The 20,065-nt window shown below is 30.5% G+C and overlaps 1 protein-coding gene across 1 annotated transcript in view; it reads left to right on the top strand.

The window, feature by feature from the left end:
* Nucleotides 1–20,065, top strand: part of LOC145745891 (uncharacterized) — a 50,330-nt gene that overhangs the window by 9,059 nt on the left and 21,206 nt on the right. Inside the window, exons 17-49 of the mRNA XM_082564071.1 lie at nucleotides 178–327; nucleotides 475–614; nucleotides 1,374–1,492; nucleotides 1,646–1,691; nucleotides 1,845–2,020; nucleotides 2,430–2,563; nucleotides 2,840–3,050; nucleotides 3,646–3,788; nucleotides 4,053–4,310; nucleotides 4,771–4,926; nucleotides 5,063–5,252; nucleotides 5,846–5,970; nucleotides 6,776–6,934; nucleotides 7,804–7,831; nucleotides 8,040–8,185; nucleotides 8,879–9,055; nucleotides 9,488–9,630; nucleotides 10,195–10,367; nucleotides 10,926–11,106; nucleotides 11,440–11,593; nucleotides 11,963–12,108; nucleotides 12,969–13,120; nucleotides 13,372–13,523; nucleotides 13,991–14,165; nucleotides 14,992–15,268; nucleotides 15,834–16,032; nucleotides 16,179–16,299; nucleotides 16,960–17,147; nucleotides 17,778–17,914; nucleotides 18,083–18,330; nucleotides 18,442–18,637; nucleotides 19,267–19,434; nucleotides 19,637–19,810. Coding sequence (XP_082420197.1) covers nucleotides 178–327; nucleotides 475–614; nucleotides 1,374–1,492; nucleotides 1,646–1,691; nucleotides 1,845–2,020; nucleotides 2,430–2,563; nucleotides 2,840–3,050; nucleotides 3,646–3,788; nucleotides 4,053–4,310; nucleotides 4,771–4,926; nucleotides 5,063–5,252; nucleotides 5,846–5,970; nucleotides 6,776–6,934; nucleotides 7,804–7,831; nucleotides 8,040–8,185; nucleotides 8,879–9,055; nucleotides 9,488–9,630; nucleotides 10,195–10,367; nucleotides 10,926–11,106; nucleotides 11,440–11,593; nucleotides 11,963–12,108; nucleotides 12,969–13,120; nucleotides 13,372–13,523; nucleotides 13,991–14,165; nucleotides 14,992–15,268; nucleotides 15,834–16,032; nucleotides 16,179–16,299; nucleotides 16,960–17,147; nucleotides 17,778–17,914; nucleotides 18,083–18,330; nucleotides 18,442–18,637; nucleotides 19,267–19,434; nucleotides 19,637–19,810 — 5,342 coding nt within the window. The remainder of the gene's footprint in view (nucleotides 1–177; nucleotides 328–474; nucleotides 615–1,373; nucleotides 1,493–1,645; nucleotides 1,692–1,844; nucleotides 2,021–2,429; nucleotides 2,564–2,839; nucleotides 3,051–3,645; nucleotides 3,789–4,052; nucleotides 4,311–4,770; nucleotides 4,927–5,062; nucleotides 5,253–5,845; nucleotides 5,971–6,775; nucleotides 6,935–7,803; nucleotides 7,832–8,039; nucleotides 8,186–8,878; nucleotides 9,056–9,487; nucleotides 9,631–10,194; nucleotides 10,368–10,925; nucleotides 11,107–11,439; nucleotides 11,594–11,962; nucleotides 12,109–12,968; nucleotides 13,121–13,371; nucleotides 13,524–13,990; nucleotides 14,166–14,991; nucleotides 15,269–15,833; nucleotides 16,033–16,178; nucleotides 16,300–16,959; nucleotides 17,148–17,777; nucleotides 17,915–18,082; nucleotides 18,331–18,441; nucleotides 18,638–19,266; nucleotides 19,435–19,636; nucleotides 19,811–20,065) is intronic.

Raw genomic sequence — 20,065 nt, 5'->3', positions numbered from 1 at the left:
GGTATAGTTCTGCCCAAAAGCCTATTTTAATATACTGTAAATTGCACATCTAGGAAAAATTATCATAAAGTATGCTTATGTTTTTTAACCTTATTTAAAAAGTTTTTTTCGACTGTTTTATAAAAATTACTCAAAATTATTCTTTTTATGATAAAAACAACTTAACTATTTTTTAAGGACTTGTGACACAAATTAAACATCGAAGTCTGGATTTATGTTTTGACTCAAACCTAGACTATTACAACAAAAAAGCAAAAAACCATGTTGTAATACTTCGTAATTGCTCGAAATCCAGATTAGAATATCAATCTTGGATATTTTCGGACGGTATGGTATTTGCTTAAATAAGATCATTTAGTTTTTTAAATTTTACCCTTATATGGAAAGCGAATATAACAAGTTATGTATTAACTGTAATGAATTGTAAAGAATTTTTAAGTATTGATAAAATTAATTTTTATGTTAAATTTTCAGGCCCGCTACTTCGTGATCACAATGAGTTACCAGGAGATTACATAAGGCTTGCATACAACAACGAATATTTCTTGTCAGTTAAAGTTGTCAGAAATTATCAGGTTGATTATGAAGAAAACGACTTTATTCTCATACTGAAGGTATTATTTATGTATACACTTCTTATGGTCATTTTTATTTTCAGCGGAACAATTATCTTTTACTCCATACCATCAAATTTGACCGGCAGCTTGGTGTAGTGGTAAGAACACTTGCTACACCACACATGAGGTCGTGGGTTCAATCTCCACTGATCTCATGCTGTAGCGCTCTTAAGTAAGGTGCTATAAATGGTATGAACACCTGCTGAGCCAGCACTTAATCAGCAGCATAATTACCGGGCAATTATAATCTATATAATATCCCAAACTGCCACAGGCAACTCGAGACTGGGTCGGAGTAACTGATGTTACTCTATGTTTAAGTCGCGCATTCGACTTTCCCACATCAAGGATAAAGATATATAAAAAAAAGAAAGTCATTTTTATTTTCAACGGAACAATTATCTTCTACTCCTTACCAACAAAGATTTCTACACAAAAATTTAATCTCATGTATGACAGTTTGGTAATTTAACAGTTTTGCTGATCCTTTGTACCTAAAAAAACTTTTTTTGCAAACCTGTAACATTTAATTGTTGTGTTCTGATTTAACTCCAATAAAGTTAAATTTGCTGCACAAAAAGTATATTTTTTTAAATATTTTTCAAAAAAAATGCTTCTAGTGAAGTACAAAACTTTTAATATTAACTATTTGAAATATTTAAATTTAACAAAATAAAAATTTTAAATTTTTCTATTTCTATTTTTTTTCTACTTCTAAATTCATTTATCAGTAATTTTTAAATTGAATTTATATAGAAAGAGACCAACTTGGACAAATGGAAAGCATTAACAGTACGTAGTTATGTGGTTGGAATAGGTGAAATGACTGATTGTGTTTTACCTTGGACTAAAATGATCAACTACAGGGGTACTAGGTAAAGTTATGTAAATAACTAATAAACTTTAAAATAAAACAGATTTGTGAAATCTAATTAAACAGTGGTAAGCTACTCAAATTATGTTGTTAAACTAATTTATAAGTTACATATACTAACAATGTCATTAGTTTTCAATGCATTGTTGTTTAGATCATGGACAAGAGATGGAATAAGATGTCAACCATGGAGTTCACAAGTTTGTTTAAATTAAAAATAAATGATTCAATCATACTTTTTTCACTTTTCACTTTGAGTATATTTTAAATATTTAAAATTTTTAAACTAAAACAATAAGTATTATAAAACAAATAAAAATTTTAAATTTAAAATAAAATTGTAATTTTTACAGATGCCTCATTCTCATCCTTTCTTACCAAGAATGTTTCCAGGGTTAGGATTGAAAAGTAATCTGTGTCGACGTCCACCAGGACTAGCGGTGGACATCATGGACAAAAAGGGAGATGACCATGCTTTTTGTATGACTCTTAAACCAGAGGTGGAATGGCAGGACTGCTTAGTATCAAAGTAAGTTTTTTCCAACAATTTAATAAGGTTGTGGTTTCAATTTCCACTGCTCTCATGCTGTAGCGCCTTTAGTAAGGCGCTATAAACGGTATGAACTCCTGCTGAGCCAGCACTTAATCAGCAGCATAATTATCGGGCAATTATATTCTATAATATTTTAAACTGCCACAGACAACTCGAGACTGGGTCAGAGTAACTGATGTTACTCTATGTTTAAGTCGCGCATTTGACTTTTCCACATCGTGGATAAAGATATATAAAAATAAAATTGTTCTGTTGTTTTTGCCTGGTTATTTTTTGTTTTCCTACAGTGCAAATTGTTATAAAGTTTAAATTACTAAAATCAAACTAAGCATATAGTGATATGTATTAAGAGAAGAATTAGTTCAATTTATTGTTTTGGGAAAAGGTGTCCAGTTCCTTCGGTGGTTGTTATGGAAACAAGAACAGGAACATGGCAAGCAAGTACTGGTGAAGAAGAGCTTCCTTTTACTTGTCAAACTACAGGGGAGTGTTACTATGGGACTGGAATTACCTTTGCAGGTTTATTATTCTTTTATTTATTTTTTAATTTGTTCACTATTTCATGTTTACAAATGTTATTGGTTTAAACATTTTGTTTATGTCATTTGAATTTGAATTTTTTTTGGCTTTGTCGTTTATTAAATGTTTTTTTTGACTAATGTTTCTAAACTTTAAATATTAATTAGCAAACTTGAGTTAGGCGCTATACGAGGATAAAGATATATACAAAAGAAAAGCAGTTGATACAAAAAAAACCAGGGCAGAATTGTTTTTAAATTCAGTCTTAACATTTAGGTTACACAAATTTTACCGGTAGAGGTTTTTGCAAAAATTGGCGTGAACATTATAATGGCAGCAAATTTTGGCCTGATCACAATCATTGTCAAAATCCAAGTCGTAGTTTTATGAAACCTTGGTGTTGGGTGTCAAAAGGCGTGGCACAATATTGTGACATTGTTGAAAAATGTCCCGTCACATGCCCAGATCCAGCAAGAATACTTCAAAGGTTAGTTGGGTTTGCATTACAAAAAAGATAAAGACTATAATAAGATAAAAAGGTAAAAGTTAAAAAAAATATAAATTAAATAACAACAAACAAAAATTTACAAACCAAATTATCAAATGTTGTGTGTAAAATAAAATCCGGGTACAGTAACCGCAGCGTGGTGTAGTGGTAAGAACACTTGCTACACCACACATGAGGTCGTGGGTTAAATTCCCACTGATCTCATGCTGTAGCGCCCTTTTTATAAATCTATATAATATCCCAAACTGCCACAAGCAACTCGAGACTGGGTCGGAGAAACTGATGTTACTCTATGTTTAAGTCACGCATTCGACTTTCCCACATCGAGGATAAAGATATATACAAAAAAAACCAACACTTATATAAATATTAATAATTTTGACTATATTTCTAGTTACTTAGTTTTTATAAAACATCAGTTTAAAGTTTTTTTTTAATTTTTTTTTTAAATATAAAAATACATGAAAGTTACATTTATAAATAAACCTTAAAATTCTGCATGGTAAATATAATAACAAGTTGTACAATATAGTTTGATTTTTATTGGGGCAAAAACGGTCTTCTAAATTTTTAGAATGAAAATAGTTAGTGTATTGTATAAGAGTCCTTCCTATAAATATCCAACAGGATCTGTTATACAAGTAGTATGCAGAGAAGGTTATAATATTACACTTAATAACGGAAACAACTTTCAAACTATCACTTGCACAAAAAATGGTAAAACATGTTAAGTAAAAAGTATAAATTTGTAAACAAAATTATGATATTTATATAAATCTAAAAAAAAGAATAATTATTGTTTATTTCTGTTATCTAAATTAACCTACTTTTAACTGTCCGTATTTTTACCATTTAGAAACTCGTGCTAAAAAGCATTTTAACAAATAATAATCTCTTTTTAATCAATGTGTTATTTTGTAAAGCTTTTAAAAAACTGTTTTTTTAAAACAATTTTTACTCTATTAAAAATCACGTTGTTAGGTAAATGGACACCCAAGTTACAAGAATGTCGAAAGATTTTTTGCCCCAAGCCTGTTACTCTTACCAATGCCCGCTTACTAACTGTTCGAACCCAGTTTGCCTATGGCTCTAAGGTAGCCTACCAGTGCACTGATAGCCACATGGTTTCACCAGGAAGAATAGTTTTGGAGGTTTTTTGCTTGATAACAGGAGATTGGTCAAAAACTCCTTATAGATGCCTACCCGCTTGTCCTTTAGGATGGTTTTCATTTCGAAAGTGTAAGAGACATTTTAGTTTATTTTTAGAGGTCAAATTTTTTTTTTGTATATATCTTTATCCTCGATGTGAAAAAGTCGAATGCGCGACTTAAACATAGAGTAACATAAGTTGCTCCGACCCAGTCTCGAGTTGCCTTTAGCCGTTTGCGATAATATATTGATTATAATTGCCCAATAATTACGCTGCTGATTAAGTGCTGGCTCAGCAGAAGTTTACTCAACCACACCTTACTTAAGGGTGCTACAGCATGAGAGCAGTGGGAATTGAACCCACGACCTCATAGTGGTGTTGCAAGTGTTCTTCTATTACACTACGCTTCTTAATTTCATATTTAAAAAAGAATCTTTATTAATCTTTTCATATTATTATTGGTAAACTTAAAAGTATTTATTACGAAAGAAAAAAAAATTAACAATTTTAAATAACTAAATTTTTGATTCAATAATTTATTTTTCGCAGCTTGCTACAAGGCACAATCAAGTTACAAATATTTCAAAAGTTATGAGGAAGCGAATCAAGTATGTGGCGTGGAAGAAGGTCATCTTGCCATTCCAAGGGACAAAAAATCTTACCAGTTTATTAACTGGGTGATTAGAAATGATGTTGGTCATACAAGTAAAAACATGATAAATTTACCATTTGTTTAGTTTTTTTTTTATTGTAGTAAAACCACTCATTAAGGTTTTTGGTTAGTTTGATTTGTTTTTATTTAAAAAACTAATTTTTTTTAAAGTTTTTTTTTAAATTTTAGAGTATACCTACTGGTTGGGAGTGAAGGACACAGGGGCCAGCAAAAGAAGGTTAATGAATAGAAACTGGGTTGGAGAGGACAAAGGGGATAAGGAGCTTTTTTTGGAGAATTTAGATTCTTATCATTCATTCAAGATTAAAAATTTAGGATCAAGTTTGTATCCAGAAAGAAGGTTGGCTTATACTGACAGGTGCATTTTTTATGTCTTTCTTTTGGTGATTATGTCATTATTACCATTAATCAAGTAGAAGTAAAATTATACTGAAATGTTTTTTTTCACGAGACTTGAAAATCTTTTTTGACTTGGTTAACAAAATTATCTAGTTAGAAAATGTGTTCCATGAGACTAGGCTAGTGTTTCTCAACTCGAGTCCGCAAGCATAGTTGCTTAGGGAATTATTATTCAGCCATTAAAAGTAGTTATTACAAATAAAACGCGGAATACAGTAGAATTTGCTTAATACATACTGTATTTAATTTCCATATTTGAATAATATCGTATTTAATTCCCTTATATATTATGTGAAATACAGTACTTGTGTTTAAAGCTTATTTAGAAATAAACAATGTCATCTATTTTTGGTAGAAAGCTATTTCTAAACTACCTTATTTTTATTTCTATGGCTTAAGGCTGCATATATTTAGGCCAACTTGAAATAAGTTCATGTGCTAAAAAGGACCACTGGACTAAGCTGACAGAAAGAAATTTGAAGTTTACTAGTTTCAACAAATTACCTTAACTTAATTTTTTTTTTTGACATAAAAATAAGTTCTTTTGTGTAGATGTATGTATGGTGTTATGGAAAAAGGAAACGGAAAAGTTTTCACGAAATCGTGTTCTTTTGAGAATGATACCGGTTTGTTGTGGACTTGGCTTACTTATGATCATTTGTACAACATTCATTTAGGTTAGTGATTAATTTTGATGATACTTAGATAAACATCTGTTCGTTGTTTAATAAGGTTGTCAAAGTTAGTATTTTTAATATAATAGCCAATCATATATATATAAAAGTTTTATATAAATATGTTTGTATATGTATTTTTTTTTGTATATACTTTTATCTTCAATGTGGGAAAGTCGAATGTGCGACTTAAACATAGAGTAACATCAGTTACTCCGAGTTTTGAGTTGCCTGTGGCAGTTTGGGATATTATAGATTACAATTGTCTGATAATTATACTGCTGAAGTGCTCAGCAGGAGTTCATATAGCACCTTACTCAAGAGCTGAGATCAGTGGGGATTGAAACCATGACTTCATGTGTGGTGTAGCAAGTGTTCTTACCACTACACTACGCTGCCAGTGTCAGTCTTTGCAATCTTATTTAGTTTGTGTTCAGTTATATATAGTTTATTATTTTTCACCTGTTTTAAACATTTATTTAAATATTGTTGTTCTGCAACATCTTAATTTTAGAGCAAAATTGATTCATATAAAATTATTTAGATCTTGCAGCCAAAATGTGTCAAAAGTACAATGTTTGTTTATTTGTAGCATTCCTATTACTTATATAACTTATGCTGTGTGTTTAAAGTTTATCTTTTTTATGTAGTACCAACATAAAATAACAAAGTATCATTCTAATATACAGCATTGCTTAAAAGTCTTTTTTGTTGAGGGTTAATACTTAAATTAATAAAAAAAGTTTCGGTATTTTTCCTCGTAAATTTATAGGCTATTTACATTCTATTATATATATTTTGAAAACAGGTTTATGCATAAGTGTTGATTCATTCGACAAGCCAGGAATTTATCAAAACGGTACACAAAGTGATAGTGTTCATCTTGTTGAATGTGATTTTAATTCTAAACATCAATCATTAACTTGTGGCCCCCATGGTGGACATCTACTTAAACTAAGGTTAGATGGTACCTTTTTGTGGTAATGTACACAACCTTTTTTTTTCTTGTTTACCTTAAAGGGGTACTCAACTGAAAAATAAGGCCAGATAATAAAAAAATACTTTCTAAACTGTACTGGGTTTAAAACTTTAGAGTTTGCCATCGGATTTTTTCAAACATTGAATCAGGCTTATTACAGACACAAAAATATTTTTAATTACAGTTGTAAACTCGGTACAGTTTAAAAAAACATATCAGCTGGCCTTATTTTTCTGTTGAGTTCTCCTTTAAGTTGTTATATATCCTTTTTACCTTAAGTTATTTTAGTCACTTTTAAAACCTTTAGTCATGTGTTCACACATTATCTTCATTTCATAGGATGTATCACATGACTTGTTAGTTTAACTGTGTTGAAATGAATTGTATGTAAATAGTGGTGATGTGAGTTTGTAGACGGTTGAACATAGTTTTTTGCAATAATATACTATAACATACCAGTATGGCTTATTATACAAAAGATAGGAGACAAATGTTACATCAGGGTACGAATTAACGTTTAAAAATCGATTCGCTAAAAATGTGGTTGCATTTTTAAGGCAATGATTAGACCCAATTCATGATATTTGTGTTTTTGTAACACTTAACGCCTTGCGTTGCATTTTTAAATTACATTGTATCATTAAACATTTGTAAATTAATCGCTAAAAGCTTCACATAACGCGACCCGGTATTTCGTTCCTTGTACAGTAAATAAGATTTTGTTTTCGTTTTTTATTGTGTAAAGACTGACATTGTAGCTTAAACCTAGGAAAACATTTGTTTGGCGACTTAGTCATAAGTGTTATCTGACAATCTTTAATGTTGTTAATCTTATATTGCTTTAATTTTTGGCTTAGCAAGAGCTCTTTCAGAACCCATTGTTAAGTAAGGCATCAATTTTGTGTTATCCTGACAAAACCTTTAATTAATTGGAGGTTAATGTTAAAACAATATCCTTGAGTCAATGCTAAAAAAATGATTTAAGGCAACTTCAATAAAAAGAAATTAGATAAAAGAATATAAGAAATTAGGACTAAACAAATGACATCAATTTTTATTAACATTTTTTAGTTATTGTTTTTGTGTTATTTAGACACGAAAAAGGTAATTACTTAGTGATGAGTTCAGATTGGCATGGTGAGATACACGTAGGTGGCTATCTTTCAAATGGCTACTTGGCGATGTGGCAAGCTTATCCTTCTGCCAAATATTTGTGCCATTGGGACATTAAACCTTCAGGTATGTTTTTTTTTGTGTATATCTTTATTCTTGATGTGAGAAAGTCAAATGCGCGACTTTAAATGTGCGACATAGAGTAACATCAGTTACTCCGACCCAGTCTTGAGTTGCCTTTAGCAGTTTGGGATATTATAGAGACTATACCCGATAATTATACTGCTGATTTAGTGCTGGCTTAGCAGGAGTTCATACTGTTTATAGCACCTTACTCAAGGGCGCTACAGCATGAGATCAGTGGGGATTGAACCCACGACCTCATGTGTGGTGTAGCAGGTGTTCTTACCACTACACCACGCTGCCGGTAGTAACAAAAAATGTTTGCTGTTTTATAAATTACAAAAAAAATGTTTTGTTTTAACTTATACTTTAGTGTGAGAAATTGTATAGCTAAATTGGCATTATTGGAATCTTATTTAATATCTTTTGTTTTAATTTATTGCAAAATTAGTTGCTGTAAATACTAAGGATTGTAAAATATTTTAACTGTGATAAAATGGCATCATTTTTGTTAATGAAACTTAAGTGGTTTTATTGAATGCATGTACTTTTTGCACCGTCACATAAATTAAATTATATTTTCTCTTAATTTTAATTTGAATCATTTAAAAAATATATATTTAATTATAACTAAAATTATTTGTTATAAAAAAATTATGAGTTATTTAATTAAATGTATTTTAAAATATCTTACAGATACTTACTTTATTGTTCACCGTGAAAAAATTCCATCTTATAGTAGTTTTACTTTTTATGAGACCCACAAATGCCTTCAAAATGTAACAGGGGCGTCTGTAGCATCACTAAACGGGTTTTCTCAAGCCCCGACCGGTCCGAATCAAGTTGTTACTGGATTTGGTGTTCCTGATGAAAGTAATTTTTTTTATTTGTGGTAATGAAGTTTATTTTAAATTAATAATAATAAGTGTGACCGACAGCGTGGTGTAGTGGTAAGAACACTTGCTACACAACCATGAGGTTGTGGGTTCAATTTCCAATGCTCTCATGCTGTAGCACCCTTAAGTGAGACGCTATAAACAGTATGAACTCCTGCTAAGCCAGTACTTAATCAGCAGCATAATTACAGGGCAATTATAATCTATATAATATCCCAAACTGCTAAAGGCAACTCGAGACAGGGTCAGAGTAACAAATGTTACTCTATGTTTAGGTCGTGCATTCGAACTTTCCACATCGAGAATAAAGATATATAAAAAAATTATATACTTGTTATTACATGGAATAAAGTTATTATTTTTTTTCGGGTTGTTTTTAATGTTTTATACAATATTTGTTACTTTACAGAACTGGCATGGTGTGGCTGCTTGTTTATGACCAACACTGACGAGAAAACAGTAGTCTCTGTTGCACATACTCAAGCTGATGATTGTGCTGTGCCAAACACATTAGCTTCGTATAACATTGCTCCTGGACTTAAGCTTTGTGTGGTAAATTATTTAGAAAACACTTGTATTTAACTAAAAAGTTAACAACATTGCCAAATTGAAATTATCAAGTTTTAAAACAGATAATACATCAAATTTCATGGTATAGATAAACTTTAATCTAAGAGGAAGTGTCCCTAAAATAGTTTTTGTTTTAACTAATATTTAAAAAAAAATAATATTAAAAGTTTAAAAGAACAGACAGGGAACGAAATAACAGGTTGCCAATTGCAAAAAACGAATCGTTTTCTAAAATTAGCGAATTGTTTTTTACAAATATATTAGAAATACCGAATTCACCAAAAATGGTTTAGACAATAATAAAACATTTGTGTATATTTATGTACTTTTTACAAAGCTATTTTAGACCAATGCCAAGCGTCAAAAAAAATGCAATGCAAGGCATCAAAATGTTATAAAAAAACGAAGATCATAACTTCGGCCAATCATTGCTCTAAAATTTAGACCTTATTTTTAGCGAATCGATTTATAAACATTAATTCGTACCCTGACGTAAACTTTACAGTCATACTTTCTTTTTAAAAAGTTTTATATTTTATAAAACAGCCCCAACAATTAGGGGACACATTGTGTACTCGCACTGATGGTACATCCCCTTCTGAAACTCCAGTACCGGGTTGGGGTGTGACTCTTTCACTTCCGAACAATAAGGATACAATATTTCAACCCAGGTTTGTGGGTTCGAGATTACCTGGAAGGGTGTGTGAAACCAAAGCAAAGTAAGTAAAATTTTAGGGCAGTTGATTCATACTTTAATTGATTTGTCAAAAGCTATTCTTAATGAGATCATATTCAATTGATATTTACTCTTCATATTGCGCTAGGTTATACAATCAAAGCCATACCTTGTGTCAAATGATAAGTTGATAGGGAACTATTATAGTTTAGTAATATGTTATAACACTCACTGAAAAACAGGAAACCAAGCCAGTATTTTGGGGGGGTTGTATATATTTTAAAATTCACACTACTTTATTTGAAAAATTCTTGAAATTTTGTGTTTTATTATCATAATTTCTAGTACGCATAGGCTTTGCCACATAGTTTTGGGTACATATCAAATGGCAACCAATTTTTTTTTTTTTTTTTCAAGTTGTAAGTTTTAATTTTTTAAATTTTGTAAATAAAATTTTATTTATTTTTTTGTGTAAGCTTTTCACACACTTAAAGCAACAAAAAATGACAAATGATAAAAAAATCTGTTTTATTTTTGATCACAACACATTTAATATCAATTTTAAATCGAAACAATTAAAGATATTTATCATTGCTTTTAGATGGCAGTGCCCATACCCATATCAACCTAGGTATTCAATGAATGTCCTTGATTCTTCGAATAACAATAATAAAAGGTTTGCTTATGGAAGTACAATACATCTTCACTGTGAACCTGGCTATAGGTTTTTGGGCAAAACTTATTATGCATCGATTACTTGTAATAAATATCTAAAATGGGAGGTGATTTTTTACTATTTTATTTTTTAATTTAAATCACGAAAATACTTTATTTTTAATATACGTGTTGTTAAATAAGCATTGCGTTATAAAATTTTTTTTAAATAAGTAACAGAATTTTATCTTTAAATTAAAAAACTCCACTAATGTTTACCAAATTATTTTTATTTAAAAATTGCAGTTAACCTTAATTTTTTATTTAAACATTTTTTTTTGTTTTTTCATTTATGTATTTTCAATATTGTTTAATCTTTTTTTTTAATTAAAAAAAATTCTACTTAAACCAAACTAAGTTGTGTCGATGGGTAATAAATGGACCTTGGCAAATATTTTTAGGTAACAAAGGATGAAAATAGTGATGAAGTGTTAGCTTATGTTGATGATCGTGTTACTCGAGAAAAAATGGTGAAACAACTAAAGTGTCATCCAATTAATTGCACAGCTCCTGTGGATTATCCTGGCATGAATTTAACTGTTAAAGCTGTTGGAGGTAAAAATTTTATCTTTGTTTTTTTTAGATTGAAATATTTTGATTTTAAATGCTGGAGGGTTGAACTTGCAGCGTGGTGTAGTAGTAAAACACATGACACACCACACATGAGGTTATGGGTTCAATCCTCACTGCTCTCATGTTGTAGCGCCCTTGAGTAAGGTGCTATAAACGGTATTGACTCTTTCTGAGCCAGCACTTAGTCAGCAGCATATTTATCAGGCAATTATAATCTATAATATCCCAAACTGCCACAGGCAACTCAAGACTGAATCAAAGTAACTTATGTTTAGGTCGCGCATTCGACCTTTCCATATCAAGGATAAAGATATATACAAAAAAAAGGCTAATTTACGACATTTTTTATAGAAAATCTTTATCGTTATGGCACAATTGCCACTTACACATGCCATGAAGGAACTCAACTTCGCCCTGGGAAGAATGAACATTTGGTCACTTGCAGTCAGGATCAAACCTGGCAAACCCCATTAAGTTCTACATCTCGTTGTTCCACTGTAAGATTTTTTTTAGTTTTTTAAGTTACAGTCCCTTTATGTGGTAGACCAGGGTTTTTTAACGTGGGGTAAATTTCCCCCCTGGGGGTAAATTTTACCGACTGAGGGGGTTAATTTACTGAATCATATATGATATTATAGTTATCTGGAACATTTGAGTAGGCGTTATTTTTCACAGGACCCGGTCAAGAACAAATTGTGTCTTCGGTAACTAAGTAAACTTTTTTTTTAACTTTCTGTGGTAAACAAAACAAAAAAAGATGTTATACATTTTTTCACTAAGGGCCACCAAAAGAATGGAGGTAAAATTTACCTTTTTCATTCAGCAAGGTGTAAACAAGGCAAAAAAGGTTAAGAACCCTGTGGTAGACTAAGATTTAAAAGAAAAATTTTATTTGTTGGTGTGTATTGAAAAAAGTATTACTTTATTTTAGCATTTGCATTAAATTAACAAAAATGCTATCAAATTTTATTTGAATTTTCTTTTTGTATATATCTTTATCCTCGATGTTGGAAGCTCGAATGTGCGACATAAACATAGAGTGTCATCAGCTACTCCGACCCAGTCTTGGGGTGTTTTTAGCAGTTTGGGATATTATTTATAATTGCTCAATAATTATGCTGCCGGAAGTTCATAACGTTTATAGTGCCTTAATCAAGGGTGCTACAGCACGAGAGCAGTGGAGATTGAACTCACGACCTCATGTTTATGTAGCAAGTGTTCTTATCACTACACCATGCTGTCGGTTTCAAATGTTTTCACAAATGTACAGAAATTAAAATTTTAAACCAAAATATGGAGAAAAAGACATAACAACAGTGGGCTAATCAATAAAATTAATTTTAAATTATCTTTTAAGCTTGAATGTCCAACTCCCCGACATGTAGAGAATGCCAAACTAGAATATGATGCTGTAACCTTTGGTGCAGTTGCCAACTATACTTGCAAAGATGGAATGTGGTTTTATTTTAGGCAAAAACAAATCAACTCTAAGTGTAATGCTAGTGCAGCGTAAGTTTTTTTTAGATATTACGTTATGCATTAATATTAATATCTTGCTATTGAAACTTTTATTAAGTTGTACTTTTTTCTATCTTAAGATTTTTTTGTGGAAAATATGTATTGTCAGATACTTTAAGAATTTTAATATTAATTTGTTTAACATAAATAAATTATATCGCTACTTGAATACTTTAAATGGTAAGTTAAATGTTATATTTTGCAACTACTTTACATAAAATATAGAAATACGTTTTTTTTAGTTGGTCACCAAGTGAATATAATATGACTTGTATACCAGTAACTTGCCCAACGCCAAGCAAACAGTTATTATTTAAAATTAATGCTGAGCAAGTTGAACCAGTTATTACTTACAATATTTACAAATCCAACATCACGTTAAAATGTTTATCGGGTAAGTGCAATGGTTTATATGGAATAATTTTATGAGATTTTTTATACTGAGTATAAAAAGGTAATACTTATTTTAAGTTTAGTGTTGGCATCATTTCAAACCTTTTAAGATTATCTGCATTTATCATAACTATTTAAAAATAAAATTTCAATATTACATGATAAATTAAATGAAATGTCGTACAACAAAAATGATTGTATTATTATTTTTTTTTGTACATATCGTTATCCTCGATCTGGGAAAGTCGAATGCGCTACTTAAAAATAAAGTAACATCAGTTACTCCGACCCAGTCTCGAGTTGCCTGTGGCAGTTTGGGATATTATAGATTATAATTGCCTGGTTATTAAGCTGCTGATTAAGTGCTGGCTCAGCAGGAGTGAACCGTGCCGGTTATTAATATTTGAGTTTATTGTTGTTTTGCATCACCATATAAAAAACAATTTAACAACTTTGTAAAACTTTCAGGGTATTGGTTTGATCGTGAGGTGTTTTCTGTTAACCTGACATGTGGATTACAAGGTGACTGGTTACCAATAAACATAACATCACTCGAGTGTAGTGAAATATATTGTGATGTACCACCTGATGTGGATGGGGCTTTGTTGTATGGATCGGAACGTAGATCAGGGTTGCATGTGAAGTAAGTACAAAAAATATAAGTTATTAAATTTGGACTGGTTGCCCGTAATTTAGTTACATTTAAGTGGTGATTGTTTTAAACACATTACAAATACTTAAATACTGAATAAAGTTTGAGGATCACCAAGTTTGTTTTTAAAATTCATACAAAAGAAATAAACAACACAAAAAATTACAAAAAAAGTCATATTTTTTGCTTGTGGTCTTAACAAAATGACACAAAAAATTTTTTACACCAACCTTCTAAGTAGGCCTAATGCAAAATGTTTATCAAATTTTTATTTGACAATTGCAAAAAACATTTACATAATAAACTGTACAAGCGAATTAACCAACTTCTTTACAGTGACGTCACATGTGGTAGGCACCTTTTCGCATGCAAAATAAAAATAAAAAAATCTTTTTTTTGAAATTTAAATTAAGAAAATTTATTAGTTTTATTGGGTGAAATAATGCGTTCACTCTCCCTTTAATTATGGCTCTTGTCTTTAAAATCAAATGAAAATCGGATTCGAAAGCATTTTTAACTTTCGTCGTAATGCCATAGGTTAAAATTGTGATTAATATACGAAAAATCTTCTTTTATTAGGTTTAAATTAGATATCATTATTAACAGGTATTAAAAACTTTTGCCAAATTTGTTTTATTTAAAAAACAACATTGTTAACTAAGTTAACTTTTTGTTTAATAAACTTTTATTAAGCAAAGTTTTTGTTTTCTTTTTCCTTTTTTTTCTTTTTTAATATATGTGACATAATGCGTTTACCTTTAAGATAACTTTTTATCTACTTTTCATGTTAATTCACAACAAAACATTTAAATTTTAGTTATCGATGTTCTCCGTTTAACTGGTTACGACGAGCTTTTCGTTTATTTGCACCACACTGGAGAGTCTGTGTAACTGTCACTGGGGGTGCTGACCCAGAGTTTTATGACCCTTTAAATCGCATTCAACCTGGATCTGACTCTGTAAAGGTGACCCTTAATTCCGATTGTGATAGGAGTTTTGCACCACGACAACTATGGACATGGCATTGGTCATTTCATTTGAAAAATAAATTCACTGATAATTGTTTGACAGCGATTGCATGGCCAACGTTAAAGGTAAAACTTCATGTTGTTATTTAAGTTATATCATACCTGTTGTTTAAATTTATATGACAAAAATAAGTACCTCTAATAACTTATTTTATCAGCTACAATATAGCACCAGTAGAAATTAAACTGAGGTCTTAGATTTAAATTCTTTTTTTTTTGTTTATGTCTATATCCTCGATGTGGGAAAGTCGAATGCGCGACCTAAACGTATAGTAACATCAGTTACTTCAACCCAGTCCCGAGTTGCCTGTGGCAGTTTGGGATGAAATATAGATTATAATTGCCTGATAATTATGCTGCTGATTAAGTGCTGGCTTAGCAAGAGTTCATACAATATATAGTGCCTTATTCAAGAGCGCTACAGCATGAGAGCTGTTGGGATTAAACCGACAACCTCATGTGTGGTGTAGCAAGTGTTTTTACCACCAAACCATGCTGCCAGTAAAATCACAAACTCAGAATTATAGGATAAAAATTCAAATTTTTGAATAAAAGTTAATAGATCTTTGGTTTAAACAACTTTTTCAGCCTTAATGCCTTAAGGTTTTCTAAAAATTTTTAATTATGTTAGAGAGACGTTGTTGAAGTCACAGTAAAAAAATGCAATAAAACAAACATTTATCAACAATGGAAATGCTCACAAGTCAAAGACGGAAGTCGTGCTCGGTTGCTCTCACTAAAGACGGCTTCTCGGGGAGCTTACCTTACGACCAATGGGGATAGTGAAACATTCTGGACAGGAGCTGATCAAGTATATCTAGTGGTAACAGGTAGGCCTAAAATGAAACACAAAATTTAAACAAAAATTTTAAAAATTCTCGAAAAATTTTTTTTTTTTAATATTCTTTTGACTTGTTCCTTTTTGAAATTCTTTTGACAAGTAAGTTATGCTTAAATATACTTTTATACTTTTAAGGTGATGATAGTGCTACTGGTGTACAAAGTTACTGGGAAGTTTATGGGACAGATGATCAAAGTGTTGTTGATATTTGTTTGCTAAGGGAAGGACATATTTATGAAAAAGTCACTTGCAACAGGTCGTTAAGATTTATTTTTTTAAAAAGATTTAGTTCCAATACTTTAAAGTGTTATCATATAGAGTTTTGCAATTTTGTAAGTGATGTATATATTTGTTAGTATGGTTAACAATAAATCACAAAGTGCCTTTAAAACCTTTAAAAAATGTGTGTGGTACTTGCAATTTAATTTTCAAAAATACTGGAAAATGATTAACATAAAAAACCAGGTTACCATATTTTTTTGTGTGGGGTAGAAAGTACCTAGTAGCGTAGTAAATGTATAGAAGCTAGTACTTTCTACGTCATCACAAACAGGGGTTAACTTTTCTTGTTTTTTAATTAATTTTAATTTTTTTTAAAGTTGTATAACTTAAAAAGTAGGTTAAATTATTTAAAGGTGAAGTCATTATTGTGTTCACTGACACCAACTTTATTAATTTTTGAGTATAAAAATATATCTAATATATGACTTTAACTTTGTTGGGCAAGAGTTTTTCTTTTTTTAACTGAATTTGTATAACTTTTTTATTTTTAACATTGTGATTTAAAAATTTATTGTTGTTAGTAATAATACGAATTTTAGATTATAAGAATAATTTGAATTTGAATTTACTGTTCTTACTATTTTAAAATTATGTGAATAATTAATTTTTGTATAATTTTTTTTTATATTTTTAGTCAAGGAAAATGGGATCCAGACCCCCGCCAAATATCTTGCACTTTAGTTGATTGTGGCCCACCCCCCGATATTGAAGGGTCAACTCAAAATATTAATAAATATTTACCACAGAATGGGATACCTGATCACCATTTTGTTGCCCCTAACATCAAAGATTTGATAAATTCTGATAAAAGATTTGATAAAAGTAAAATATTTAAACCAAATATTTACTTTTGCATTTTTATATTTAGCTGTGCAGGTTTAACCAAAATAATCAAATTACCCTCATTTTAAGAGACTGGATATTTTTTACCAAAAATGCAGCTAACAAACACACATACATATACAGACACTTGAATGCTTCTGTTTTTTGCAAAGGCCTGTAGGGTATATGGCACCTTTTTTTAATTACATTTGGTGTACTTATAGCTAAGAAATATTTGTTCTCTGTTTCAAACCATATCAAAAAATTTACTGATAAAAGTTTTTGAACTGTACACTAGCTTTTGGTATGCATAGATAATAAAGAGCAACTTTCAATAACATGTAAAGGTGCTTGAAAATTTAATTTTCATCACATAAACAGTTTAGAAAACTCTTATTGCTGTGCCTGCTCTTAAAAAATTCCATAACTTTGTGTTTCTCTCTATTTATTATACTGAAAATTTTTCTTAAATTTAGTTTAAAATGCAAGATTTAGGTAAAATCACTAATAGTGGATCAAGCATCTTAAGAAAAAAATTTTTTTTGATCCAAGACATTAACAAATATCAATGGAAATTTGTTTTTCACACATTTAATATGCAGGACTTTTCTCCATTTGTTGTATTTTTAGATAGTAGCCATCCGGTCACAACAACAGTCGAATATAAATGTGATCTTGGAAGGTGGGTTAGAGAAGATGTATTTACTTTTGAACTCGTATGCAGGGAAAATGGACTTTGGAGTAACATTGAAATGAAAAATAAGCTGGTAATTTTTTGGGGGGGGGGAGGTTTATTAATTTAATTTTTTTTATTTAATAGTTATAAGAAAAATTAAAAAAAAACAACATGCAATATGCATGAGTAACTAGAGTCAGTGTGCAAAAAAAAAATTTAATTTGATTTTTAAAATTTTTAATTTGATTTTTTTTTACAGATTGATCAAAAATGTGATATATTACGCTGCCCCAACCCCAAAATTTTACCCCACTCCAAGGCTTATGTTAACTCACCAAAAACCCTGTTATCAATGCATGGGCTACCTTTATACAGAGGTAAAATAGTGTACTTGCCTGGGGTAAATCGAACCTATACTCCAATCTACAATTCGAAACTAAAAGTGATTTGTGACGATGGTTTTTGGATTTTAAATTCTGAATTATATCATGCAGCTTCAAGTGATAAGTAAATGTATTTCGAATGCTTTTTAAACGTAATAACACAAAAAAATTACAATATACTTGTAATTATATCGTTAATTTCACAACATACATTTTTAACGAATTGTTATTTTAGAAATGGTCTGAAATCCTTTACAGCAGAGTGTATGAGTTCGAATAAATGGTCTGAAAATATAATTGAAACAGGAATTAATTGTACAGCTTTAACTTGTCCAGACCCTGGTCATATTAGTAATGCACACAGGTCACCGTATAGTCCAGAAAAGAATAAATTTTCATACAACTATTTATTTCAATTTCAATGCAATTCGGTAAGGACCTTTTTTTTAGAACTTTTTAAACACAGTAAGTGTTAAGTGGTATGTGAAAAAAGGGGTTGTTATTTTTTTTTATTGGGTAATTTACAGGTATAGTTTTTCATTTTCACTAATAGTTTGTTTCTGAACATAATGTCAATTGCCTGCAGCGCGGTGTAGTGGTAACACTTGCTACACCACCATGATGTAGTGGGTTTAAACCCCACTGCTTTCATGCTGTAGCGTCCTTAAGTAAGGCGCTATAATCGGTATAAGCTCCTACTGAGCCAACTTCTAATCAGCAGCTAAATTACTGGGCATTTAAAATCTTTATAATATTCCGAACTGCTAAAGACAATTCGAGACTGGGTTGGAGTAACTGATGTTACTCTATGTTTAGGAAGCGCATTTGACCTTCCCACATCGAGGATAAAGATATATATACAAAAAAAATGTGGTATACATCAGCTATTTTTTTCTAGAACAATTTACATTGTTTATTTTTTTTAATAGATTTATTACATGTTTATAATAAAATTTAATACATGTTTATAATAAAAAATTTAAATGCTTAAATAATAAAAACAAAAATGAAATAAGTGTTAAAAAGTTTTTTTGGGAACTTAATTTAAAGTTTACAACAGGGTTATTGGTATGGAGCAGACAGTATATTGCAAGAAATTAGATGTAATGAGCATGGTACATGGTACCCCGATCCTTCAAATTTGAGCTGTGTTGAGGTAAGTTGTAGGCATCCGGGTGAAGTGGTGCATGCTGTAAGATCAGGCTCAAATTTTAAAGTTAGGGGCAAGGTGGGTAAAAAAAATTTAATTAAAGAAAATGTTATAAACTAAAAACAGTTTTTATATTTATTTTTAAATACAGCAATTTTGATTAAAATGGTAAAATCTAAATTATATTATCTTGTATAAGATACGAATTTAATTTAATTCCAAATAAACTTATATTGCATGTTAAAATATACTTTAAATATATCATGAATATTTAACACAGGTAAACTACACATGCACTCCCGGGAGAATTATTAGTGACATGTCTCAAACTGTAACAACTACTTGCCAGGCCGATGGAACATGGCTGCCACCTTTTTATGCCATTGACTGCCAACTAATAACATGTGATGAATTGCCACCTATTACCCATGCAACATTTATAAACAAAACACAAGTAATAAAAGTTTTAAAAATTGTCACCAAGGCATAATCTAACCGGCAGCATGCTGTAGTGGTAAGAACACTTGCTACACCACCATGAGGTCATGGCTTCAATTTCCACTGATCTCATGCTGTAGTGCCCTTGAGTAAGGTGCTATAAACGGTATGAACTCCTGCCGAGCCAGCACTTAATCAGCAGCTTAATCATCAGGCAATTATAATCTATATAATTTTTCAAACTGCTAAAGGCAACTCAAGACTGGGTCGG

This window comes from Corella eumyota, chromosome 3 (genome assembly GCF_963082875.1).
Source record: "Corella eumyota chromosome 3, kaCorEumy4.1, whole genome shotgun sequence".
Classification (NCBI taxonomy): Eukaryota; Metazoa; Chordata; class Ascidiacea; order Phlebobranchia; family Corellidae; genus Corella; species Corella eumyota.
The sequence above is the reverse complement of the archived record's forward strand: the minus strand, read 5'-3'. Positions and strand labels throughout refer to the sequence as shown.